The following is a 27,967-nucleotide window of genomic DNA, read 5'->3' on the forward strand; positions in this document are numbered from 1 at the left end:
AATTCAATGGATGGCGATCTTGGCGAAAAGTATTCCCTAAGCAGCCTGATTTAGAATTCCCCTTAAGGATAATGGGAAACGAAAAATTTTAAATATTCTTTTAAATTAATTTTATTGCTGACGCTGTGTTTTGGGGTCATCAACATGTTGTGCCCCCCGACCCAAAAGTCAAACTCCGCCTATGGCCCCTCCTCTTCCTCCCCTCTCGGACACGTTGCCCGGGGAGAGGCTCCACGGGTGGACGGGAGCCTGTCTGTCTGTATTCGTGAGTCAATCTGCTTCTCTCATGCTGCTTCTTTCACCAGACTGCCATATCGCCCACCCAGTGCGATCACCGCTCATGACCAGTATGGGCACGCTTCATTCCCGGTAAGTAAGCCGATCTGTCTCCATCCTTCTCCGACTCACCTGCTTCTACCCGTAGCTCTGGCAGGCGGCTTCGTTTGGAATATTTGTGACATTTCGAAATGATTGTCATGTTAATCGACTGGAAACTCCGTCGCACAATGATGGGTACATTTGACACGTGCGGCGTCAGTGGCCCATTTTGCGGATAACGTTGCATCAGCACTCGGCATGTGAGAGGAAATAAGCGCGTGTTTTCCCGCTTTCCTTACATAATGTAGACGACCTGCCCATTTGGAAGGAAGGCTGCGGGACTGTTATTTAATCCGCAGTTATCACAGTTGACTCTCATAGTGGATAGCCCTCATATTAAAGACATGATTATACAACCTCTAGGAAAAAGTATGGAATCACCAGTCTCGGATGAGCACTAACTCAGACATTTTATTATGTAGAGCAAACTCCGATAAAAAGTTTGAAAAAAATAATGAATAGTTATAAATTATAATATAATATAGTAATAATTATAATAGTTCAAAAGTGCAACTCCTTGGCATTCAGAAACACCAAAAGAAATGAATAAAAACATTGCAGTGGTCAGTAAATGTTACTTTAATACAGGAGTACCCAAGCCTGGTCCTCGAGAGCCCCTATCCATCTTGTTTTCCATGTTGCCCTCCTCCAACACACCTGAATCAAATAATCTGGATCATTCTCAGGCTCCTGCAGCGCTTGCTGATGAGCTGATCATTTGATTCAGTGTGTTAAAGGAGGGAGACATTAAAAACAAGCCGAATAGGGGCTCTCGAGGACCGGACTTGGGCACCCCTGCTTTAATAGACCAAGTGCAGGGAAATAAATATACAATCACTCCATTCTGAAGAAAAAAACCATGGAATCACTCCATTTTGAGAAGAAAATACAGACATTCCCAGTCAATATCCTTTCCTTAATTTGGCCCCTGCCTCAGATGAGATCTGCTCGTTAGTCAGCAGTTTAAAAAATTGCAGTTATCTTACCTTGGAGGGCTGCTGGATCAAGTGGATTCACAAGAATCATGGCTCCAACAAGAGAGATGTCTCTTGAGACCAAGGAAAGGATTACCAACTATCTTGAAGAACGTAACGTTACGCATATGGTTGCCAAATTTGGGTTGTTCACAGTCAGCTGGACCAAGTACAAAGAGCATGGAAAGTAGAGTTGGGCATCGTTTGAAATTGAACGATTCCGGTTCCAATTACGATTCCACGTTACGATTCCGGTTTCGAACAATTCCCGATTCCGATTCTTTTAAGAGGCAGAGTAAAAAAAAAAACAAAAATGCACGGTCCAAAAAATTGCATAGTTTATATTTAAGTCTTAACTTCTCAACGTTTTTTAAATAAAATGAACTTCTCACAGGGATAAGTATAACTTGTATATAAATATCAGTCTTTAAACTCGAGCAATTTTTTTCCGCTCAGTGGTCAGGGCATCGAAACAAGGAATCGAAATTTAAAAATTCCAACGATTCTGGGAGCATCGGAGTGTTAGAACCGGTTCCCATCGATGCTCGATGCCCAACCCTAATGGCAAGGTTGTTAAAGTTAAGTGTACTGGTAGACCGAGGAAGACATCCAAAAGTCATGACAAACAACTATAAGCTATATGTCTTAAAAAAAGATGTACAACAAGACAAATCAAGAAATGGGCGGAAGATGGAGTCAAAGTATGTGACAGAACTGTGCAAAATCGCCTAAGGGAAATTTTCATACAGGAAAGCTAAAAGGAAACCATCATTGAGACTTAAACAGAAAAGAACAAGACTGCAATGGGCTAAGGAGAGGCAAACGTGGACTGTGAATGACTGGATGAAGGTTATTTTCAGTGATGAGTCAAGAATCTGCATTGAACAAGGTGATGATGCTGAAACTTTTGTTTAGTGCGGTTCCAGTGAGATCTACAAAAATGACTGCCTGAAGAAAACATCAAAATTCCCTCAATCCTTGATGATATGGGGCTGCATGTCAGGCAATGGCACTGGGGAGATGGCTGTGGTTAAATCTTCAATGAATGCAAGAGTTGACATTGAAATTTTAGACAGCTTTCCTATCCCTTCAATTGAAAATATGTTTGTAATTTTCCAAGATGACAATGCATCATGCCACAGAGCTAAAACTGTAAACGCATTCCTTGGAGAAAGACTCATCAAGTCAATGTCATGGCCTGCAAATAGTCCAGATCTCAACCCTATTGGAAACCTGTGGTGGAAATTGAAAAAAATGGTCCACAGCAAGGCTCCACCACCTGCAAGGATGATCTGGCAGCTGTGATCAAAGAGAGTTGGCACCAACTTGATGAAGAACACTCATCAAGTCCATGCCTCAGAGACTGCAAGCTGTCATAAAAGCCAGAGGTGGTGCAACTAACTACCAGATATGTGTTTTGATTGTTATTTCTTTGTTTCTCATGATTCCATATATTTTTCCTCAGAATGGAGTGATTCTATATTTATTTCCCTGCACTTTCTCTATAAAAGTGACATTTACTGACCACCGCAATGTTTTTTTCCCATTTATTTTAGTGTTTCTGAATGCTTAAGAGTTGCTCTTTTGATCTAATTCATAATTTTTTTCAAGCTTTTGCTTTCTTTTAAAATGAATCGGCTTGTATGATTAATGGATTTTCCCCATAAGAAACAACTGAATTCGAGTTAATGTGTGCAACTCTTCCCATGATACCTCGGAATAATAGTTCAAGACATCATTTTTAAGCCTAAATAATCTGTAAATGAAATAAAAAAAACAATGCTATTTATTAGGGATGTCCTGATCTGCTCACGTGTTCGGAAATCATATCACCATCGCCATTTTTCAGAAGAGCGGAATCAGGTGAAAAGGATTGGGTTTTTAATTGAAAAAAATATTTGTTTTTCTGCTTCATGCTCGTACAGCACCACGGCCTCCCAACCCTCCCTCCTGCTGAGCAGTGCGGCCAAACCGTCTAGCTTGCATTTGCATCTGGAACTTAAAGTTAACGATGATTGACAGGTTTGTAGCTTTGATCTTGCCAGAGAAGCTTGGTAGCTCTACCATCAAAGGCACAAATGTGTCAATCATCGTTAAATTTGCATAAGTGTGCTCTGGCAACTATTGTGTAAGTGAGAGGCTGTTCTCAGCAGCGCGAGTGGATTTGAGTAGACTCACTCAATGAAGCATTTAATAAAGACAAGCATTTTCCTATGTTATTCTTGTTTAAAAATAATTCATATTATGAAGGTGGCAATGTGGGACAGTAACATGTTTGGATCTTTTTCGGTATTGGAGATGGACTCTGTATCGGCAGTTTCTCCAGATCAGGAGTCCCGATCCAATACCAGAAACAGCTTCTCACTTACACAATGAATGAGTTGCAAAAGCACACCTCAGACTGTGTACCAGCTTTAACGATGATTAACACATTTGAGCCTTTGATTGTAGCGCTACCGAGGCTTCTGCGGCTAAATCAAAGCTACAAACCTGTGAATCATCGTTCACTTCAAGTACCGAAGGCCAGCTGCACTGGTGACCAAGAAAAAACAGTTTGGTTGCACTGCTTAGCAGGAGGGAGGGTGAGAAGCTGTACGAGCATGTAGCATAAAAACATTAATACCATAATTTCCGCACTATAGGGCGCACCTGACTATAAGCCGCCACCCACCAAATTTGACACAAAAACGGCATTTGTTCATAGATAAGATGCAGTGGACTATAAGCCGCAGCTGTCCTCACTGTATTATGAGATAGTTACAACAAAAGATATCAACAGGTAACACTTTATTTGACAGCGGCATCATAAGACTGTCATAAGAACAAATGTACCACCATGAAGCTTTGAACAATTTAGCTGCAAAGCTTCATTGCTTCAAGAAGCTTTGATTTCCATCACTGTTCTCTTGGGGGAGACAGTCAACCTCTGCTACCAACTGCTGTCAACACTTTTGTCGTCCAACATGCCTCCTAGCATTTATTGCAGCGCTACAGATGTAAATAACAAATCAAAATTCATGTTCTGTGCTAATTATTTCTCCAGTTACTGTTTAGTTTTTTCATTCATTGCTAGTTATGGAATTTGGTAACACTGTATTTGACAGATGACAAATGAACTCCCTTTCGAACGGATGTAAAAGATCCGAGCGGGACATAAATGAAGTTAGTGACATAATTTGCCGGATTACACTTAATGATATCTGTCATAAGCATTCATTGATGCCCATGATGATGTCATGTCATAATTATGACGGTCTGATGGCAGTCTTATGATGCCGCTTTCAAATAAAGTGTAACCTATTAACCCCAATAAAACAACAAATAAGCCACACTGGACTATAAGCCGCAGGACTCAATATGAGGGGAAAAAGTAACAGTTTAATGTCCGAAAATTATGGTATATTTTTAAAATTGAAAACCAGATCCTTTTCACCCGATTCCAATCCTCTGAAAAATGTCACGAATGGCCCGATGACGTGATCGCACTTATCATAAGGCCTTGACGGCACTTCAGGTATGTATTCATTCACTGCTGATGTTCTGCCATAGTATGCAAGCTTGGCACTACAGAGACTGCACAATGTAAGTCCATGCTTTGGTCACTCTGGTACGCTTTTTTTGGTGTTGTGCCGCTTTCTCTGCTTGAATCCCGAGCATCCGCCGTTCTCAAATTTCCACGCATATAAATATTTTTTAACCCTTTATGAACCATCAACGTGATGGTGTGCTCGGCGACGCATTTATGGACTACGACGACTCGTCAGGACAGCTCTACATCACATTCCTATTAAACTGTACAACTGAATTACAGTATGTTACTGTTTAAATTTCGATATACAGGTAGTCCCCGGGTTATGAGTTCTGTCCCTACGCTGGCGACGTAACCAGAATTTCCGCGTAAGTCGGAATTAACTCTTTAAGTACCATTAAATACTCCCTAAATGTCAAAATAACTATCCAAAAACATGTTTGATATGTCATTGCACTGTCCACGCCAAGACGATAGAGCTTCTAAGTCCTAGCTAGAAAGCAAGCTTAATTCCAAAATGACGATGTCAGACTTCCGTGTGGTTTGCTGACTTTATTCAGCTGTTCATGACATATACACTTGCGGAATGACACAAATAAAAATGAAATTAAAACAGTTTAATCTTCAATAACAGCAATTAAAATTTGCTTTTATAACTAGCTGCTGATACAGCAATAACAATCCACACAAACGATTAGCATGTATCAGTTAGCGTCCGTTCATCTTTAAAAACAATCACATAAACTCGCCAAAGTATTCGACCATAATTAAAAACGCACTATATATTTATTTAGTTATATAGAGGTGTTGCCTCTGTGGATGCTTCACAAGCAACAAATGTGCGCGCAAGCCTGCAGCTGTAATCTATGGTATCCACCCTCTCTCGGCTGTGTTCTTCCTCGTGTGTGCGTGTGCGCTCTTCTTTGTATGCGCAAAGACATTCTTCTTCGTGTGTACAGTGGGGAGAACAAGTATTTGATACACTGCCAATGGGTTTTCCCATTGGCAGTGTATCAAATACTTGTTCTCCCCACTGTATATGCTCTCGCGTGCGGAAGTACTACCGGCTTCACGCTTCCTGCGCCAAAATAAAAGCATTCATCACAAAATAAAAGTCAACATAAACAAACAAAAAAAACAACTGGGGACAAAATGGCGGACGAAACTCAGGCGTCGTAAAGTGGAAATCACGGAAGTCGGGTATGTCTGGAACCGTGGCAATGAACTCACTGCAACGAACTCACTGCAACTCACAGTTTGGCAAATAATGAGCAAGTCATCACAAAGTAGCTTCACTATGTTTATTGCAAATTCCTTTTTTCTGTCAAACTAAGCATAACATAAATTCGGAAGTCATTTTAACTCAACTCATTCACTGTCATAAAGGTCATCTCCATTTTAACTGGATTGGCTGGCAGTCACTAATTGTAATATTTGTTTGTTTTTTTATTGGTAGGTCATGATGCTCTCGACTGGCTGTCCGTTTCTATGATGTCATCCTCTTCAAATTCTGATTACTCCTCTAACTGGCTCGCCTGTGAAGCAAGATTTACTCCTCACCATGCCGAGGCCCCACTGGTACAAATCATGGCATCACCCTCATACTTCTCAGCAACTGCTTTAAGGGACTCTACACCTACCAGATTTCATTCCAGTGCCTTCTGTTGGAAGAGCAGGGGAAGCATCTGCTGTGGCTGCAAGAACAGACAATATCACGCGTTCTCACTAAACTGTGCTATTCCTCTGGCGAACTCGGCAGCAGTTCCAGTAAAAGTAAAGGGAAATAAGCCCATCAGCAAGCTGGGGACATTTTATACGGAGCCGATGCACCTTTCAGACAGGAAGAGAACTTTCGGTGGACGCTGCGCACATCCTCAACCGGACACTCAAAGTGAACTTTTCTCACTCAAGGTGAGGCTAGCGCATTGATTACATGATCAATTAGGTTGCACAATACCACTGAAGACTTAATATACCAAGCTCTTCCACAGATAGAAAAAATAAGATCTATTTGATTTTAGTGCATCATACACCGAGGATGTGGGGCGGCTTAGGTCGGTTGGGTGGGGTGTGATGTGACGTTTGCCTCCCCGCTGCCAGCCCCGCCATTTCTGTCACCTCTTTTAACGCACCAAATGCATTATACTCCATGGGGGAGCTACGAAGAGGGGCAGTGGAAAATCCGGTGGGGAAGTAGATCCAAGCAGTAATAGTAGGTGGGTTCCACACTTTTCTATAGGGTGGGAGTCACGGGACGGGGTGCTGGTCCCGCGCCGCCCTCCTGCTCTCGGAGCTCTACGGCTTCCGCCTTCTTTCTCTTTTCTATTCAAGCATCCTCCATGGGCCCCGGCTAGATGGCGGCAGATCTGCAGGGTGTCGCCCCCCCGGGTGGGGATCCTGTCCTGCCCCGGGCCTAGTGGGCCGTAGGGGTGTGCTGCGTCGGTGGATGTAGTGCGGGTGGACAGGCGGTGGAGGGGCGGGTGTTGGGAGTGGTGGTACGTCCCCTCATCCGTTCCTTAAGGATCGGTTAATGGGGGTTCGGATGGTCCGGGGGACTGCCCTGGATCACGGGGGGATGGCGGTGGCCCCTTTGCCAGAGCTGCGGGAGGAGGGGTGGACCCCCCCCCCCCCCCCCGGCCGTGCCGAGGCCCGTGGGCGGCCCCCGTGCAGCACTTCCACTTTTCTACAGAACTATCACACATCTGAGTTGCTTAACAGATGACTGGGTGCAATTACAAACTCTTAAGTAAAGTCAGTGCCAGGATTAGCGATCAGGTACTACAGAATAGGATGTCAACATAACCACACTTACATGTGATTCATATAATACAGGGTTTCACACCTCACTTTGTTAATGTGTGTACACTGGGCACCCTGCCTAATCACGTCCCCTTCGACTTCTCTCCCATCCTCTTTCTCCTCAGTTATCAGGCCCCCCACATGGTGTCCACGAGTAAATATAATTAGCTAACGATAGTTGTATTCATAGGCATAGGCATGTAAAAACATATTTCTTGTTGTTCGTTCTTCCCCTCTTCTGTCTGCTTCTTTCCTTTCTCTCCCACCATAACCCCTTCCCTTTGGGTGCTTTTTCCTCATGAATAAAACAAAATAAACAACCACAATGGGAGTATATCAAAGTCCCATGTGATACATTAACACTGTTCAGACCACAAGGACACTCGGATTCCTATTCTCCGTGTCTAGGCAGCTGAACAGGACAGGTTAGAAAAAACCGAGATAAAAGATAAAAAAAATTTTTTTTTTAGATTTTAATCAAAAATGAAAGAAAATTAGGCATGTGACAGAAAAATTCGGCGCTGAAAACCATCAACCGAAAATAGTTAAAAATGCATTATTGGTTTTCAGTCAGTGTGACAGAATATTCGGCTGAAAACCATCGGCTGAAAATACAGTGGTATGAAAAAGTATCTGAACCTTTTGGAATTTCTCACATTTCTGCATAAAATCGCCATCAAATGTGATGTGATCTTTGTCAAAATCACACAGATGAAAAAACAGTGTCTGCTTTAACTAAAACCACCCAAACATTTATAGGTTTTCATATTTTAATGAGGATAGCATGCAAACAAAGATAGAAGGGGGAAAAATAAGTAAGTGAACCCTCTGCCTAAGGAAAGTTAAAGCAATTGAAACTAATTTTTACCAAACAATTTAAGTCAGGCGTGTGCCCAATCACTGATGAGTGGTTTAAAACTGCCCTGCCCACTATAAAACACACACCTGGTAAGAATTGTCTTGATGAGAAGCATTGTCTGATGTGCATCATGGCTCGGTCAAAAGAGCTGTCTGAAGACCTGCGATCAAGGATTGATGATTTGTATAAACCTGGGAAAGGATACAAAACTATCTCTAAAAGTCTGGATGTTCAGAGAAGTTGTCTACAAATGATGAGAGTTTGGCTCTGTTGCTTCTCTCCCAAGGAGTGACCTTCCACCAAAGATGACGCCAAGAGTTCAGCGCAGAATACTCAGAGAGGTAAAAAAAAAAAAAAACTAGAGTGTCTGCTAAAGACTTACAGAAATCACTCGCACAGTCAAATATCTCTGTTCACACATCAACTATATGTAAACTATGGCCAAAAATGGTGTTTATGGGAGGACTCCACGGAGAAAGCTACTGCTGTCTAAAATAAGCATTGTTGCTCGTTTAATGTTCGCAGATAACCACTTGAACACTCTGCAGAAGATTTGGTGAAACATTTTGTGGACTGAGGAAACCAAAGTTGAATTGTTTGTGAGTAATACACAACGTCATGTGTGGTGGAAAAATGGAACAGCTCACCAATATCAACACCTCATCCCCACCGTTAAGCATGGTGGAGGGAGCATCATGATTTGGGGCTTTTTTTTTTTGCTGCCTCAGGGCCTGGACAACTTGCAACCATCAATAGAAGAATGCATTCAAAAGTTTATCAGGATGTTTTGCAGGAAAACTTGAGGCCATCCGTCAGACAGTTGACGCTAAAAAGAGGATGGATGCTCCAACAAGACAATGATCCAAAACACAGAAGTAAATCAACTTCAAAATGGTTTCAGAAGAACAAAATACACGTTCTGGAGTGGCCAAATCAAAGTCCAAACCTCAACCCCATTGAGATGCTGCGGCATGACCTGAAGAAAGCGGTTCATGCCAGACATCCCAGGAATCTGACTGTACTACAGCAGTTTTGTAGAGAAAAATGGGCCAAGATTTGTGCTGATTGATCTGCCAGACTGATCTGCAGCTACAGTAAGAGTCCGGTTGAAGTTAGTGCTCCCAAAGAGGGGGCCACAAAACATTAAACGTGATGGTTCACTTACTTATTTTTCCCCTTCTGTCATTGTTTGCATGCTATCCTCTTTAAAATATGAAAACCTATAAATGTTTGTGTGGTTTTAATTGAAGCAGACACTTTTTTTCATCTGTGTGATTTTGACAAAGATCAGATCACATTTGATGGTGACTTATGCAGAAATGTGAGAAATTCCAAAAGCTTCAGATACTTTTTCATACCACTGTAGCTAAAAATGCTATCCGCCGTTTGGAAGTATCCAAACGCCGTATTTCTCGCCGTATTTTGATGGTGTCATCACAAGAGGACTACTATTCGGTGGTAAACTTTAACTATTTTCGCTGCCGAATGTTCAGAATATCTTTCGATACATTTTTTCCAAAGCACTACTTTTCTCTAAATTAAACTTTTTTTTTTTTTTTTTTAAATCGGCAAACTATTGCATGTTTGAATAGGGGAGGAAACTGCATAACGTATTGTGCCTTCGTCACCCATACTGTATTTTCTTGAAACTTTTATATAATACTGATTATATACAAAATGAACTGAGGTCTTATTTTGCTCCCTATTGTTGGGTATTCTATACGTCGGACGAAAAGTCCATACGTTTCCCGAAACCAAAAACTCGGAGGAAAAAATGTGAAGATTGAATCAACTTGCTCGGACTTTTAACGACAGCTCAGTGAATCCATTCCCATTTCATATGCAGTAAACATTTTGTTGGGTTGGCGTAGTTTTTCAGAGGACAAAGAGGTAAGATATTTTTTCCTTATTTTTTAGCGTGACGTTGTGCCGTGCTGCTTCTGTCTGACAATGAATGACCTGAAAAGAATTAAAATGGTATCTGACTGCCACTGTTGTTACCTTTTCTGTTATAAAAAAAAATCAACTTTAGTAAGGAGGAAGAGCAAATAAATTGTAGAATTAACACTTGTTATCAATGAAAAAATTAAAAGTGTTCGTTGGCTGTCACTGAGTAGCATTTGCGATCGATACACAAAACTAACAATATAAATTACCCCCAAGAACGGTTTGAGATGTAGGACAACCAGAGGATATAATATATAACAAAGATAGGGCTGGTGGTAAAGGATAGCTTGTTGAAACAGGAGAATGTCAATTTCAGTCGCGTAAGAAACAGGTGTCGATAAAAAAGCTAAGGCTATGCTAAGGTCGGGTCGTTTTTTTTTTCTCGTCTTTTTCAGCCCTCGACACTCAAGCCATCTCTTTAACTGAACATTTTTATGTTCTTCCACATCTTTTCAAGTGAATTTGGCAGCAGAGACATTTTCGGAGAGAATTGGCAGTTTAAGCTCTGTAAACATCTCCTTTGTACACAATGTCCATTCATTTCCTATTGGGGACAAACGGTGTCATGTCCTCCCTTAGCAACAGTAGCTAACGACATGAATATTAATGAGCGGAAATGACGTGTTGCTTGCGGTACGCCATTGTTCACCTCAGTGTTAACACTGGACTAATGGCTGTGACGGCTTTAACATGCAGCTGCGGATCAATAACGCTTTTGACACAAACTTAAAGATTTATCCAAACTTTGGTTGTAGATGATGATCTAATCCTGTGGTCTGGTAAGGGAAGCAATTGTCATTGATCTGCTGGGTGAGAATCAGAATGGCCCTATATTCTGGAATTGTCTATTAAATAGCCCGTCAAATGTTGCAGTGCAGATAAAAGCTTGGTGCAGATAAAAGCTTTCTTGTCCACACAGTGCATGGAGTTGCAGTGCTACATCCGGCCTCTGTCATCCATCCTACGTGGTCTGAGATCCGGCAGGTACTCTGAACGTAAGTATCGCACCGTCGCACGGTATCCTCTGTGGGTGGGTTATTCTTCTATAACAAAAGCTGCAGTGCCATTCATTCGAGAGCCGACCTCCGCCAGGACCAAACAATCCAAATTTCAACTCTCACCAAAGTCCTTGACGGGTTTTGAAATAAAGGAACGCTTGCTTTTCTGTCCACATTACTAGTGATTTGCCCACAGAAGACAATGCCAGTCCTGATAGTTAGCCAATATGACAATTAACAGTAAGTCAGGAAGGCTTGGAATAGTGTAGCCGATAAAGATGATGCCCCAAATGACAACAAATTTGGATGCAGAGCCACGTGTGTCCATGCTCAGTACACACTTGTCGTCTCTCCGCAGGCCTCAGCAGTTTCCAGGAAAGCGTTGCAATGGACCGTATCCGGAGAATAACGGGAGTCCTTCAAAATCCAAACATGGGGTAAATACGCCTGATTAAGGATGGGTATGGGTATTTTTTGACACGCACAGTTCATTTTCTTGAGCCCCCAAAAAACAACATTTTGCTGTTTAAGGGAGTGGCGTTTTGTTGCGCGGTCGGGCCAATTATTTTCACATAATCATTCTACTAAATGTTCAGTTTTCGGGCATTTCATAGTCAGTCTGGATGTTGAGCAACAGAAGTAACATGATAATCACAACGTCTGGAAGTTCAACTACAGTGGCAACAAACTGATTTGGGTTAAAGAAAAACATAGCAAGAAGTCATTTTGTGATTATCTTTTAGAGGGACAAACAACACTTTGTAAAAATGACCTTCATGTGAAAGATGCTTGCTCAAAGTGTTTAGGGGTGCAAATGGAAAATTTCTTAGACCTCTGATAATGGAGAAGATAATGTTTAAACTAGGCCTGAACGATATGTCGTTTGAACATCGTCATCGCAATGTGCGGATGTGCAATACAGAAAAGAAAATAGGTATTTCAACACCCTGCTATTTTGCAAGTTCTCCCACTTAGAAATCATGAAGGGGTCTGAAATCTTCATAATAGGTGCAGGTCCACTGTGAGAGAGATTATCTAAAAAGAAATATCTAGAAATCACAATGTATGATTTTTTTAAACAATTTATTTTTGTGCTATAGCTACAAATAAGTATTTGAACACCTGAGAAAAAATGTTAATATTTGGGAGAGTAGCCTTTTTAATGACAGAGGTCAAACGTTTCCTGTAGTTTTTTTGGTTTTTTTTTTTACCAGGTTTGCACACACTGCAGGAGGGATCTTAGCCCACCCATCAGTCAGGTTTCTGGCCTGTCGCTGAGAAACACATAGTTTGCGCTCCCTCCAAAGGTGTTCTATTGAGTTTAGGTCTGGAGACCGTCTAGGCCATGCTAGAACCTTGTTATGCTTCTTACAGAGCCACCTTGGTTTTCCTAGCTGTGTGCTTCGGGTCATTGTCATGTTGGAAGACCCAGACACGACCCATCTTCAATGCTCTGACTGAAGGAAGGAGGTTGTTCCCCAAAATCTCACAATACAGGGCCCGAGTCATCCTCTCTTTTTTTATACAGTTCACTCGTCCTGTTGCACAAAAACACCCCCAAAGCATGATGTTATCACCCCATACTTCACAGTAGGGATGGTGTTCTTGGGATAGTACTCATCAATCTTTTACCTCCAAACACGCTTAGTGAAATTATGACCAAAAAGTTCTATTTTACTCTCATCTGACCACAAAACCTGTTCCCATGACTCCTCTGCATCATTCAAATGGTCATAGGCAAACTTAAAGACGGGCTTTGACATGTACTGGTTTAAGCAGGGGAACCTTCCGTGCCATGCATGATATCAAACCATGACGTCTTAGTGTTTTACCATTAGTAACCTTTTCAGGTCATTGACCAACTCCTGTCGTGTAGTTCTGGGCTGATTCCTCACCTTTCTTGGATCACTAAGAACACACGAGGTAATATCTTAAATGGGGCTTGACTCCGATTGAGATTGACCGTCATGTTTAGCTTCTTCCATTTTCTAATGATTGCTCCTACAGGTGACCTTTTATCACCAAGCTGCTTCGCAATTGCTCCGTAGCCCTTTCCAGCCTTGTGGAGGTGAACAATTTTGTCTCTGTTGTCTTTGGACAGCTATTTGGTCTTGACCATGTTACAAGTTTGAGTCTTATTGATTGTACAGGGTGGACAGGTGTCTTAATGCTGCTATCGACCTAAAACGTGCATGTCATTCAGGATAATACAGTGCATCACAAAAGTGAGTACACCCATCACATTTCTGCAGATATTTAAGTAATGTTTCCATGGGACAACATTGACAAAATGACACTTTGACACAATGAAAAGTAGTCTGTGTGCAGCTTGTATAATAGAGCAGGAGTCCCCATCTGCCGGGCCGCGGACCGGTACCGGTCCGTGGCGCATTTGCTACCGGGCCGCACAGAAATAATAATTTATTAACGACCGCATTCTGGCCGAATTAACCCTGTGCCTCTGCTTAACACACCAATATCCCTGTCTACTCTAGATATAATACTACAGGATAGATTAATGTCGTCATAGATATCCATTGATAGGACTGCTAGCAGTACATCTTGTTTGTGTATATAATATATCTATGTGCGCTTGTCCTCAATAATAACTTATTACTAGGCCGCGGGCGCAGCACATTTGTTCCCGGAAATAATTAGCCCCCACACGAGCAAAGATGACTGAAAAAACAGACGTCTTTGGAGATATTTTTACGGCGAAAAGGGCACCTGATGAGGGTACAACCTCGAAGACCCACGAACTGGGAAGGAGTGGATTCGTGAGCCGTTTGTGAATAAACCGAGTGATTCAAGCATGTTTGTGCAACAGGTGGATCAGCTTGTAGAGATCGCAAATGACGGCGACCTTATTAAACGTACATTTGAGACAACAACTCAACCGAGGTTCTGGATAAAAGTAATTCCGGAATATCCTGACATTGCTACGAGAGCATTGAAAACCTTGCTACAACTTCCAACAGAAGCGGGCTTCTTAATTAATGCTTAACGACAAGGCGAAGTCGTTAATGGTAAGAGCGGTGTGCAGTTGTTGTGTGCAGCTAACATGGCAGGATTTATCTGAGGAGAACTTTTCTACATGTCCTTCCATGATCAAACGTACAGTAAGTCAATATTCCTTTCTTTCAAGAAAGTTTTTAGTGTTTACTTTGGAATCGCTGCATTTGCGCATTTTGCGGCTATGTATAACGTTACGCGCATGCGCAGAACCGCATCGTTGCAATTTTTGATGGATTGCAAAATTAGTCAGAATACCGGTCTGTGAAAAAAAAGACCAAAATTACACCGGTCCGTGGTGCAAAAAAGGTTGGGGACCCCTGTAATAGAGTTCATTTATTTTCCCCTCAAAATAATTCAAATATAGCCATTACTATCTAAACCCCTGGCAACAAAAGTGAGTACTACCCTTAGTGAAAGTTGTCAATATTAACATACAACATGTCAACTGTCAATATTTTGTGTGGCCACCACTATTATCCAGAACTGCCTTTACTCTCCTGGGCATGGAGTTGACCAGAGCTTCACAGGTTGCCAGGGGAATGCTCTTCCACTCCTCCATGACGACATTGCGGACCTGCTTGATATTTGAGACTTTGCGCACCTCCACATTCCGCTTGAGGATCCCCCAAAGATGTTCTATTGGGTTCAAGTCTGGAGACATACTTGGCCAGTCCATCACCTTTACCCTCAGCCTCTTCAGTAAAACAATGGTCATCTTGGAGGTGTATTTGGGGTCATTGTCATGCTTGAACCCAGCCCTGCAACCCAGTTTCTGAAGGGAGGGGATCAAGCTCTGCTGCAATATTTCACAGTACATGTTGGAGTTGTACATGTACATATTTCCTTCAATGGTCTGTAACTCTCCAACACCTGCAGCACTCATTCAGCCCCAGACAATGACATTCCCACCACCATGCTTGACTGTAGGCATAACACACTTATCTTTGTACTCCTCACTGGGTCGCCGCCACATATGCTTGAGACCATCAGAACCAAACAAATTAATCTTTGTCTCATCAGACCATATGACATGGTTCCAGTAATTCATGTGCCTGGTTGATATGTCTTCAGCAAACTGTTTGCGGGCTTTCTTGTGTACCGTCATCAGAAGACGCTTCCTCCTGGGGTGACAGCCATGCACACCAATTTGGTGTAGAGTGTGGCGTATGGTCTGAGCACTAATAGGCTGAACCCCCCACCTCTTCAATCTCTGCAGCAATGCTCACAGCACTTCCGCGACGATCTTTCAAAGAAAGCATTTGGATGTGACGCCAAGCACAGGCGCTCAACCTCTTTGGACGACCAACCCGAGCCCTGTTCTGAGTGGATCCTGCTCTTTTAAAACGTTGGATGATCTTAGCCACTGTGCTGCAGCTCAGTTACAGGGTGTTGGCAATCTTCTTGTAGGTTTGGCCATCTTCATGTAGCGCAACAATATGTCTTTTAAGATCCTCAGAGAGTTCTTTGCCATGTGGTGCCATGTTGGAACTTTCAGTGACCAGTATGAGAGAGTGTGAGAGCTGCACTACAAATTTGAACACACCTACTCCCTATGCACACCTGGACCTAGTAACACTAACGAGTCACATGACATTTTGGAGGGAAATTGATGAGCAGTACTCAATTTGGACTTTTAGGGATGTAGTTTCCAAGGGGTGTACTCCCTTTTGTTGCCAGGGATTCAGATATTAATGGCTATATTTGAGTTATTTGGAGGGGAAAATGAATTAACTATTATACAAGCTGCACACAGACTACTTTCCATTGTGTCAAAGTGTCATTTTGTCAGTGTCGTCCCATGAAATGATATACTTAAATATCTGCAGAAATGCGAGGGGTGTACTCACTTTTGCAAAACACTTTACATGGAGTGGAAATTGACTTTTAATAGGCGGACTAACAGGTCTTTCAGGGTCAGAATTCTTGCTGATAAACAGGTGTTCAAATACGTATTTGCAGCTGTATCACACAAATAACTTGTTAAAAGAAAATCATACGTTGTGATTTCTGGTTGCCAGCCAATCGCAGGGCACGATGAGACAAACAACCATTCACGCACAGACTCATACCTACAGACACTTTGGTGTGTTCAATCTGCCTACCACGCATGATTTTGGGATGTGGGAGGAAACTGGAGTCCCCAGAGAAAACCCACACAGGCACGGACAGAACGTATTTTAAATAAAATGAATGATTTAATTAAAAGATCAATTTTGGGAAAAAAGATTTATATCGTAATCAAAACAATAGTTAAACAAATCCATGAGTAATAAAAAGTATCAATAATTCTACATACAATCAAATTTGCATTTCATTTATTTAATTAGTTTAGTTTTGTTTTATAAATCTCTTGTAACCTCATATGGTTGAACTCTTTAAGCAAGAAAGTCGCAAAGTTGTGACAAGCAAAATTGCTGTCTTTAGCAAGCCAGAGCTCAAAATATGGTGCCTCATGTAGTTTCCACTTCGATGGCAGATGTCTGCGGTATTTTGGTGCAAAGTAGTAAATACTGTACATGAGGCACCGTATTTGCAACAAAGTTAGCAATGTTGCTTGTTGCAATTTTGCGACTTTGGCGCTTAAATTTGACTGCCACTAACGGCAATAGACGCAGAATCTATTTTAACTGGGGGGGGGGGGGGCTTGAAGCAATCAAATGATCTTAGTTGGCAGTGAATGAGTTGAGTTAAGCTAATGATAACTTTTGAATAGATGCCCACTGTAGTGACCGATGTACCTGAACAAGATTCTTTCTGCTTGGGTGAACATGATGGAGGCATGTCAGTCCCTTTAAACTGTGTCTTAACAGTGATGTTTATTGGCAACGAAACCCCTCATTCATTGCAGCTTATGTCAAATGATACTTCGTGGACTTTATATGACCTCCAGTTACGTTGCATGTAAATATAACAGGCTTGCTCATTTTACTGGGCCGTGGATTTGTGAAATGGCCTGTTTAGTTAAATGACGTCTGTTAACTGGTTTGATGTAATCACAACAACACTTTGATGATATCTTAAATTACTCAAAGAACCTGCAGTATATCAAATGGAGAGAAGTACTCCACTCTTGTATTTCACAGTCTTCAGTAGTTCACATTTTCCGACAATCAATCAATACAAATTGGGTTGATTTTTATACAAATATTTCTCCTTATTTGTTAACAAAGTCTGATTTGAAGGGAAACACCTGCAGCCGCGCCAATGATCCTAAATCTTAGCAGAGTACACAAGCCTCATGATGATTATGATGATGTGTCATTGTGGACGTAAGACTTTGAAAGAAACACTATTTCGACGTCGGAGTGTCCTTTAGCTTGATCCATAAAAATGATATGTGAGCCTTGATGGAATATTTATGTAAGTATGTGCATTTGAGCGAGACCACACACGCAACAGTGTGAGGATGAGGTCTGTCTCATGTGTTGCCTTCCATCTCGCAAATTCACGCAGCGAAGCATCACAATTGGCTTTAAGTTGACATTACAGTTGATTTCAAGTATGATTAAGTTCAGTGATTGGGTACACGAGGAAGTAAGGCTGTTCCATTAATCGATTTTGAATCGAAACCGACTTATCTGGTGAAAACAATGTTTAAAACGTTAAAATCGGTACGTTCGATTTTCAAAACTGCACCAAGCCGCCTTAGGTTCCTCTGCATCTCCGTCAAAGATGACGACAACAAAACAATTTTTTCATGACGATGACTAGGCCTGTCGCGATAACAAATTTTAGTGTGCGATAATTATTCTAATTATTGCGATATGCGATATTATTGCGCCCCCCCCAATTTTTTAAAGCCAATTTACAATAACACAGTGCGAATACAGTATATATTAATAGATCAAGTACACCCATTTAAACACGATAAATATTTACTCTTAAATTCAAATATACTTTTTAAGAAATCACAACTAAAAACAATAGACCCTGCCTCTTAAGTAAAAAGCAACAATATTGATACCGCACAGAAACACAGAATAAATAAAATGTGTTTAAAAAAAAAAAAATTGCACTTAATAACTTAAGCATTTAGGAAAATGAAAACATTTCCCGTCATAGCTTCTGCAATGGTGTTCCATAGGGATGCAACGATACAGTTAAGTCATGGTTCGGTACGAATTTTGATACGGGGGACACGATTTTCGATCCGATTCAATACATGTAATGCTCTGTAAAAAAAAATAACAATTGTTTTTTTTTTTTGTTTTGTTTTTTTTTGCTAACGAGCAAAAATTAAATTGCCATCATATAAACATGCATTTTAGTGCATAATATTTACGTGCTTACTTCTTACTGATATGAAAAAAAATTGTATAAAAGTGCTGAGAACAATCTTTACTGTTTGTAAAGTGAGGCAGGGCACACCGTTGATTGCTACTGCTCTCTTAGCAGCCAGGTTTACTACATGAGCAAGACATCCTATTTATGGTCCGAATCCATCTGTGTCATGTACTGAATTAACAATATTTGCAACATTATCTATAGTCACTGGTTGATTTGGCCTTCTTAACCTCATGTGACAAATGACAGTTTAGAATTCATCGATGTAGTATATGGACTACATGTCCCATAATCACTCTGGGCTCACGTAGCCAATGGCATGGGCCGTAGCACATCTAGTTTGCCATTTCATGATATCTAGTGTGTGCACGCAACCGCGCATTAAAAAAGTTAGCAAGCGCCGCTGGAGTCACGTCTGCTCATTACTACAACAGCATATGACGGCTTTCATAAACAGGACGAGTCTGAAGCACAGAATTTCATTCAGCTGTTCGTTGTCAAAGTGAGGTTATTCGTAGCAGCCAAGTCGGTAACAATGTTTTGGCGGACTTTGTTTTAAATATCCAGCGTTGTGCCAAAAAATAGCCGCCCCGCGTGAAATGTCACTCCTGACGGGAGCGCCCACACGTCAACAACACCGGCGCGCCATAGATGGTCCACAGTCACTCCGGAGCACTGACGCGGCCGGTATACGTTGAACAATAGGATATAATGGGAACGATTGGCTCTGGCGCTAGTTTTTGCCGGACCTGGAACGAAGATGCATTTTGCGCAGTTGGTAACGAACTTTTAACAGCACGTCTGCCGCACGTGCGCACACACGTGCACGCGAGGCGATAAATCGCAGCGGAAAAATTACCGCCTTCATTTTTATATATCGCGCGATAAATGGAATTATTGCATATTGCGACAGGCTTAACGATGACATCACAACGCGCTGAAAACGTGTCTTGGGAAACTAAAACATAGCGGATGGATGCCAGTTGCTGTCTGCCAAACCAAAGTTGAATTGTTTGGGAGTAACACACGTCATGTGTGGAGGACAAATGGAACAGCTCACCAACATCAACACCTCATCCCCACCGTGAAGCATGGTGCAAGGAGCATCATGATTTGGGGCTGTTTTGCTGCCTTGGGGCCTGGACAACTCGCAACCAATAATAGAAGAATGAATTCAAAAGTTTATCAGGATGTTTTGCAGGAAAACCTGAGGCCATCTGTCAGACAGTTGGAGCTAAAAAAAAAAGGATGGATGCTGGACAAGACAATGATCCAAAACACAGAAGTAAATTAACTTCAAAATGGTTTCAGAAGAACAAAATACACGTTCTGGAGTGGCCAAGTCAAAGTCCAGACTTGAACCCCATTGAGATGGTGTGGCATGACCTCAAGACAGTGATTCATGACAGACATTCCAGGGATCTGACTGAACTACAGCAGTTTTGTAAAGAGGAATGGGCCAAGATTAGTCCTGATTGATGTGCAAGACTGATCTGCAGCTGAAGGAAGCGTCTGGTTGAAGTTATTGCTGCCAAAGAGGGGGCCACAAAATATTAAATGTAATGTTCACTTACTTATGTTTTTTTCCCTTTTGTCATCGTTTGCATACTATCCTCATTAAAATATGAAATGTATGGGTGGTTTTAGTTAAAGCAGACACTGTTTTTTATCTGTGTGATTTTGACAAGATCAAATCACATTTGATGGTGATTTTATGCAGAAATGAGAGAAATTCCAAAAGGTTCAAATACTTTATCATACCACTGTAGGTATGTAACAGCCTGTCCCAGTCACATTTCTCTTGTGGGAGTGTGAGTGTACATGCAATGTACATCTTCCCGCAGTCACCACAATCGTATTAGCTACACGCACATTAAGAGAAATTGCTGATGATGAGGACACGCCATTGCCTCCGTGAATACAGCAGAGACAGTCATGTGTTCTCTTCTTGTCCACCAAGTAGACGAAGCTACACTCAACTAATGTAATGTCAGAGGCATTACATTCATTTTTAATAGCTGTTGGCAAGATATTCCGAAGCCAAACAATATGAAATACTCAAGGGTTAAAGTCCTCTGTGATGGAAATCCGTCAACAGGGGCCACTAGAAGTCAATGACGAGGTTGATGCAGGGTGTTGAGGTACTACTGCTGTATCCTTTATTGAGAATAGTATAGCCCTAAGATTAATTGCACAAGTGTTAGCGATTGTTAGTTTTTTATTCCTGTCTTGTCAGATTTTTAGAAATTCGGACATAAATCTTTTATAATGCATTAAAATGCATGTAACAAATACAATTAGATTATTGCACAATAAACTTAAAATCAGAGGCATGCATAATGTAAAAAAATAATAATAATAATAAATAAAAATAATAATAATAAAGTAAATAAAGAATCAAATTTATTGCACTCATGCACTACTTCTCAAATAGTGGGGCTTATTTTAAGTTGATCTATATTGTATTTCTTTAATATTAACAAGGACACAATAGTATGCAGTTATGTACATATACTAATTTTATAAACAAATGATACTATAAATGCAGTGGCGGCAGAGAGTTGCGGGGTGCGAAATGTTTACACCTTCCTGAGGGGGGCGTAATACAAATTATTTGAGATGCATTGCACTCATGTAAAGCTGTCGGAACAGGAGGGGCGAATAAAGACGCTGGGATACACAGATACAGTACTCCCTCTTAGCCAATTGGATGCCAGGAATGCTAAGCAGTAGCCAATGGCAAAGCAGCTATAGGTATGTTACGTTCAGTAAACTCTATACTATACTAATACTAGATTTTTGCCTTTGGTATTATGAAATTTCTTTTCTAACAAAAGGCGTGTCTTAACCTGAAAATTCTGTATGTAGAGAAATTTGTAAGTAGAGGTACCTCTTTATTAGGTTACAAATACATTTAAAAAAAAAACACACAAAAACCAGAGAAAACCCCCCCCACCAAACCACAATAAATTCGCAAAAACCCCCCCTCCAAAAACCATGGAAAGCCTGCACTGAAAAGCAACAAAACTGAAAATAGCAACAAAAAAAATTGCAAAAAAACAACAAACTGCGGAAACTGCAAAAAACAAACCCCACTACCAAAACCAGACAGCCCCCCCACACACACACACACCTAAGATCATTTATTGGATATTTTAATTTTAGTCCTAATAGGGCACTTGTGTGCTGTCATTGACGTTACCAGAAGTTCAATCCATGTCTACTGGGAAGAAATGTTAAGCCCCCCCCACACACACACACACAATGTTTAGTCTCAGCAATGTTTGAAAAAAATGAATAAACGGAAAAAGTTTCAAACAAATAATATTTTCCCCATTTAGAGCCATAAACTTTAATCCAGTATGCCAACATTCCTTGTCATCATGTTTTGTCTTTTGTAGAGGACACTTTCTCAACACCATCACCAAAATTGAAGAGATGCTTCGAAGTTGGTTCCCTCACATTAAACCAGATCAGGCTATCGACAGCTCACCCGCAAAGAAGCATAAGGTAAAGGTACGATTTAGTAATATGTACATTAGTGCTGCAACAATTAATCGATTAACTCAAGAAATTCGATTAGAAAAAAACGGAGTCAAATTTTGCTGCTTCGACGATTCGTTGAATTCGAGTGGCGCTGTAATGGTTTGTTTTGAAAGTGTTTGCATTTAGTGTCATTGATTTGGGTGGATACACTGCCCTCTAGTGACAGCAGTGAATGTGACATAACTCATTTAACATGGCTATATCCAGCTGCTCTCTGTTAAGACCAACATAAGGTAAGTTTTAAGTAATGTTTTTGTTTGAGCTAATGTTTTTCAATGCATTCATAATTTAATATATATGTTTATTTAGCATTTTTATGTTTTGTTTTTTTGTTTGAACGATTTGTTAAGAGCATTGTTTAAAAAAAAAAAAGTGAGCATTTTATAGCATTAAAGCTAGCGGACTTTTGCTTTGCAAGTTACCCAATTGTTCTTTTGTTGTACTGATAATGCTGGCCTAAAGTATTGGCACCCCTGCAATTCTGTCAGATAATGCTCAATTTCTCCCAGAAAATGATTGCAATTATAAATGCTTTTGGTAGTAATATTTTCATTTATTTTGCTTGCAATTAAAAAACACAAAGGAGAAAAAATCATTATCATTTTACACAAAACTCCAAAAATGGGCCGGATATTGGCACCCTTTTAGAAATCATTTGATGCTTCTCTAATTTGTGTAATCAAAAGTACCTGTAACTTACCTGTGGCACATACCAGGTGGTGGCAATAACTAAATCACACTTGCAGCAAGTTAAAATGGATTAAAGTTGACTCCACCTATGTCCCGTGTCCTTGTATGTACTACATTAAGCATGGAGGAAAGAAAGAAGACCAAAAACTGTCTGAGGACTTGAGAAGCAAACTTGTGAGGAAGCATGGGCAATCTCAAGGCTACAATTCCATCTCCAAAGACCTGAATGTTCCTGCGTCTACCGTGTGCAGTGTCATCACTAAGTGTAAAGCCCATGGCACTGTGGCTAACCTCCCTAGATGTGGACGGAAAGGAAAAATTGCCGAGAGATTTCAACGAAAGACTGTGCAGATGGTGGATAAAGAACCTCGACTAACATCCAAACAAGTTCAAGCTGTGCTGCAGTCCGAGGGTACAACAGTGTCAACCCGTACTATTCGTCGGTGCCTGAATGAAAAGGAACTCTATGGTAGGACACCCAGGAAGACACCACTTCTGACCGAGAGACATAAAAAAGCCAGGCTGGAGTTTGCAAAAAAACTTACCTGAGGAAGCCAAAAACATTTTGGAAGAATGTTCTCTGGTCAGATGTAAAGAAAAGTAGAGCTTTTTGGGAAAAGGCATTAACATTACAAGAAAAAGTTTACAGCAGTTTACAGGGAAAAAAACGAGGCCTTCAAACTAAGAAAAGAACACGGTCCCCACAGTCAAACATGGTGGAGGTTCCCTGATGTTTTGGGGTTGCTTAGCTGCCTCTGGCGCTGGACTGCTTGACCGTGTGCATGGCATTATGAAGTCTGAAGACTACCAACACAATTTTGCAGCATAATGTAGGGCTCAGTGTGAGAAAGTTGGGTCTCCCTCAGAGGTCATGGGTCCTCCAGCGGGACAATGACCTAAAACAAACTTCACAAAGCACTACAAAATTGTTTGAGAGAAAGCACTGGCTAAAGTGGCCAGCAATGAGTCCAGACCTGAATCCCAAAGAACACCTGTGGAGAGATCTGAAAATGGCAGTTTGGAGAAGGAACCCTTCAAATCTCAGAGACCTGGAGCAGTTACCCCAAGAGGTATGGTCTAAAATTCCAGCAGAGCATTGTAAGAAACTCATTGATGGATACCGAAGCGGTTGTTGGCAATTATTTCATCTAAAGGGTTGGCTTCCAAGTATTAGGCTGCGGGTGCCAATACTTTTGTCCGGACCATTTTTGGAGATCTGTGTAAAATGATAATGATTTAATTTTTTTTCATTCTCTTTTGTGTTTTTTCACAGCAAAATAAATGAAGATATTACTCCCAAAGCATTTGTAATTGCAATCATTTTCCGGGAGAAATTGAATTGCAGGGGTGCCAATACTTTTGGCCAGCACTCTAGAACCTCATTTATTTATTTATTTATATTTTACCGTTTGAGGCTAAGCTCAGGTATTTTGATTTATTTCTAAATGCATTTATTGGTCTTGTGAAATGAAAGTGCACTTTTGCATAGTTTCAAAAAAAAAAAAAAACTCGGGGGAATTTTTTTTGTATTCGCATTTAATGCTCTTTTGAAAGTGAAGTCTTAGCAAGCCTATGTTTACATCTCCTGAAATTGATTCTGCAACGCGTTAAATGTTCCTTATCCGATTATTTGGATATTTGAACTAACTAGTTGATAGATTAGTCGATTACTTACCTGCAGCCCTAATGCACATACATTTTATGCAAGTTTTTTTCTTACTTCTATTTTAATGTCCTTGGAATGGTACACGCTTTCATCTCACTCTCTGACTTTCTAAAACTCAACAAATGTAGAAATGTGTGATTATATTTAGTGGTTTGGGTTTTGCAATTCACCAATATGCAGATGTTTGTTTTTCTACTTCCCCAAAGTAGTGGCGCTTATTGAAAATTAATATGGCGGAAAACACTCAGGGGACTTGAAGTTCCGCTCTGAGACCCCCAATTTGGGCAAATTTCAAAATTGTCCTATATGCATGTGTGATACATCATTGGTAAGCTTAAAATCTCAATTTTCTGGGGGAAGAAAAATTTTGAACAGGAGGGCATTTAAAGAATAATAATTCTTAAACAGCAAAACCCTAACTGGAGGTGAGAGCATGCGAGAGTATAATTAAAGTTGCCATGATTTTAACGAGATATTATCGCGTACTTACTATTATTATCTAAAATACTGGGGAAAATGCGACAGTAACGAAAAAAATACAATTAAGCAATAGTTATGAGGTAGATATCCGTGACTTTTTTTACAGACGCCAATTTTTTCATTGTGACGTAATTTGTTAAAAGTTTAACATATGCGAGTGAATAATTTTTTTGTCGTTTTTTTTTTTTTTTTTTTTTTAAATTAAACTAAATATTAGACATCAATTAATGATTCTAAGCTAAAAATGTCAGACATTTTGAATAATAAATACGTTTACTTACGTTTATTTTATGGCTAGGTTGAAACAATAGCGGTTGCGAGATGTCTGTAAACAGGGGTTTCCAGGATAAAACGGACAAATTAAAAATAGTTCAGGGGCTTACTGCGCCATGAATCTGCTATGGCAGCATATAGACATATTGTTCTATTAAAGACAACAGTTGTTTTGGCTTAAAATACAGCAGTTTATTTTAAAGAGGGGTGCAAGAACAGAAACTGCTTTTTCAGCCTTGTCTATGTTTTCCGCCATATGTCTGATGAATCACACCCAAAAATTAATTGCAGGATTCTTTCAAATGCACACATTGTCCTTATAATGCTGTTAATTTGATCATTTCCATGCATTCGAGTTCAAAAAAGTTTGTGTATCGCATTCTGATAACAAAAATTAATTTCTCTTTTTGTTCAATGTGCTAAGTGTGTCGAAACAACATTTGTGGATTCACGTGAAGCTGATGTACGTATGACAGCATTGTGTAATTCTCCAGCAGGGTCATAGGAGAGCTCCTCGCTCCACAAAATCCTTCAAATCCGCCTCCTCGGACTCGTCCAAATGCATCGGGCGGCTTTATGCTTCACCCGTTTCCTCCATGGAACAGTCGGAGTTAACGCCCAGCCCTCAAAGCACGAGCCAGGGAGTCACCCAGGACAACTCGGTTTCCTCTAGTACCGACTGGCCCCGGTCAACCACGCTTCACCCGAGAGCTCTGCTGTTGGACAGTCGGGAAGCTCTGCTCTTCAAAATCAGCTCACCGTGTCTGGAAACGCTATTGAAGGAGAGCAACGAGAGCCTCCTCGCTCCCAGGAGGGAGAGCATGCAGGACTCGGGGACATGATTTACAGCAGTGTGACATCGAAAAACAGCTCACTTACTAGAAGCAACAAAGTCCATTTGATCGGGAAATCCTTTGGCTTATTCCATCATTTTGGGATAAAACATCATAATAGTGTAAACAGTGAGTGCCTTAAATTTGCATTTTTAAAACAACTTCAAACTGCGAACCATATTTTCTGGACTAAGACTTTCATAGTTTGGCTTGACCTGCCACTTATACTCAAGTGCGACTTAAATGTTTTGTGTAATCTTTTTTTCCCCACTCTGCCCGCCAATAGCCTTTTATGTTGTGCTTACTCGGCCATAGTTCTCATAAAAACTGTTAAAATGTTATGTTTTGCCTGTTGTTCTCTAGTTTATCTGATCATGTCGGAATCGGGTGAAAAAGATCAAGTTTTTAAAATGTATTTATTTCAATACTAGCGTTCAAACATTTGGGGTCACTTCGAAACTTACTTACTTTATTAAAGAAAGTTTTTTTTCAGTGAAAATAATTAAACTATATATTATTAACTCATTCACTCCCAGCCATTTTCACCGGTTCAACCCCCTTCGCTCCCAGCCCTTTTACTGGATTTTGACTGATTTTGCAAGGCCCACAGAAAATTCTGTTCTATTGCTATACAAACATGGAACCCACCAAAAGAAAGATTAGACTCTCTTCTTTCAGCAGGAAAAAAATAGTTCACATCTTTTTCCATTCTTTAGAATTCAGCATTAGAAAATAGCTTAGTTTGAGCAATTTTCCAATTCCTGATGAAAAAAACAGAAACTTAGCTTTTTGTAAACGCATACATTTCAAACATAACTTTGACTTTAACGCAGCTATTTTTTGCTTTAGTTACATCCTAAACATCTGAATAATGTTTTCCTTTTACAAAATAACAAACAACAAGACAAATAGAGCTTTTTATAGCAAAGTAACAATTTATTTACACATAACTAAGAGATGACACTGTTGTGGGCGCGACGGCCGGGGTAAACTTTTCCCTCATCACTGCCTGTCTCATAAAGATTGATTTTTTTTTAGTCTTTCCAGCACGGACTCAATGGTATCGTCCGTTGCACTGGTGGTCCCGGTCGTTCTGCTCGGTCGTCCAGCGCCTGGCATCCCGGGCATCCTCCCGGTTGTTCTGCTCTGTCGTCCGCCGCCTGGCATCCTGGACGTCCAGTCGGTCGTCTTCCGCCGGCGCCCCGTCCATGCGGCCGGGCGTTCGTTCCGTTGAATCGGGTTGGGGATCTTACCAAATGCACTACTGCCCTCCAGTGGCCAGTTTTATTGCTTTAAAATGGATTTTCAGCGTTGTGCTTTGGAGCTAAGTTGAATCAGAACCCAGAGATGTCTCTTGTGAAAAAAAACGTAAAAGATGTATAAATACGTCTTTGGGACACTGAAACAATTAAAAATAGAACGTATTTATACGTTTTTGGGAGCAAATGAGTTAATGTGGTAAGTGACTATTATAACTTCAAAGGTCCAGTTTTCAATGCACTGTCTCCATAGTTGTGTAGAGGCCCATTCCCACCCAACATCACGCCAGTGTTCTAATGGTACATTGTGTTTGCTAGTTGCATTATAAGCATAGGCGGAGTTTGACTTTTTTGGGGGGGGGGGGGCAAAACATGTTGATAAACCCGAAACGCAGTGTCAGCAATAAAATTAACTTACAAGATACAGTATATGCTTG

General features: G+C 40.8%; 1 protein-coding gene across 2 annotated transcripts; it reads left to right on the forward strand.

Annotated features, from left to right (window-relative positions):
- The first annotated feature begins 212 nt into the window (after positions 1-212).
- Positions 213-27,865, forward strand: LOC130915887 (uncharacterized). Of its 2 annotated transcripts, none has more exons than XM_057836100.1 (6): positions 213-369; positions 6,338-6,792; positions 11,406-11,481; positions 11,843-11,921; positions 22,185-22,293; positions 25,933-27,865. In XM_057836100.1, exons 2-6 carry the CDS (start codon positions 6,370-6,372, stop codon positions 26,278-26,280), a joined length of 1,035 nt encoding a protein of 344 aa, XP_057692083.1. In that variant the 5' UTR covers positions 213-369; positions 6,338-6,369; the 3' UTR covers positions 26,281-27,865. The 2 variants fall into 2 exon arrangements, with proteins under 2 accessions (XP_057692083.1, XP_057692173.1); XM_057836190.1 differs by having other exon boundaries at positions 25,936-27,865.
- The last annotated feature ends 102 nt before the right edge of the window (positions 27,866-27,967 follow it).

The sequence above is a fragment of the Corythoichthys intestinalis genome, chromosome 1 (assembly GCF_030265065.1).
Source record: "Corythoichthys intestinalis isolate RoL2023-P3 chromosome 1, ASM3026506v1, whole genome shotgun sequence".
NCBI classification, from domain to species: domain Eukaryota; kingdom Metazoa; phylum Chordata; class Actinopteri; order Syngnathiformes; family Syngnathidae; genus Corythoichthys; species Corythoichthys intestinalis.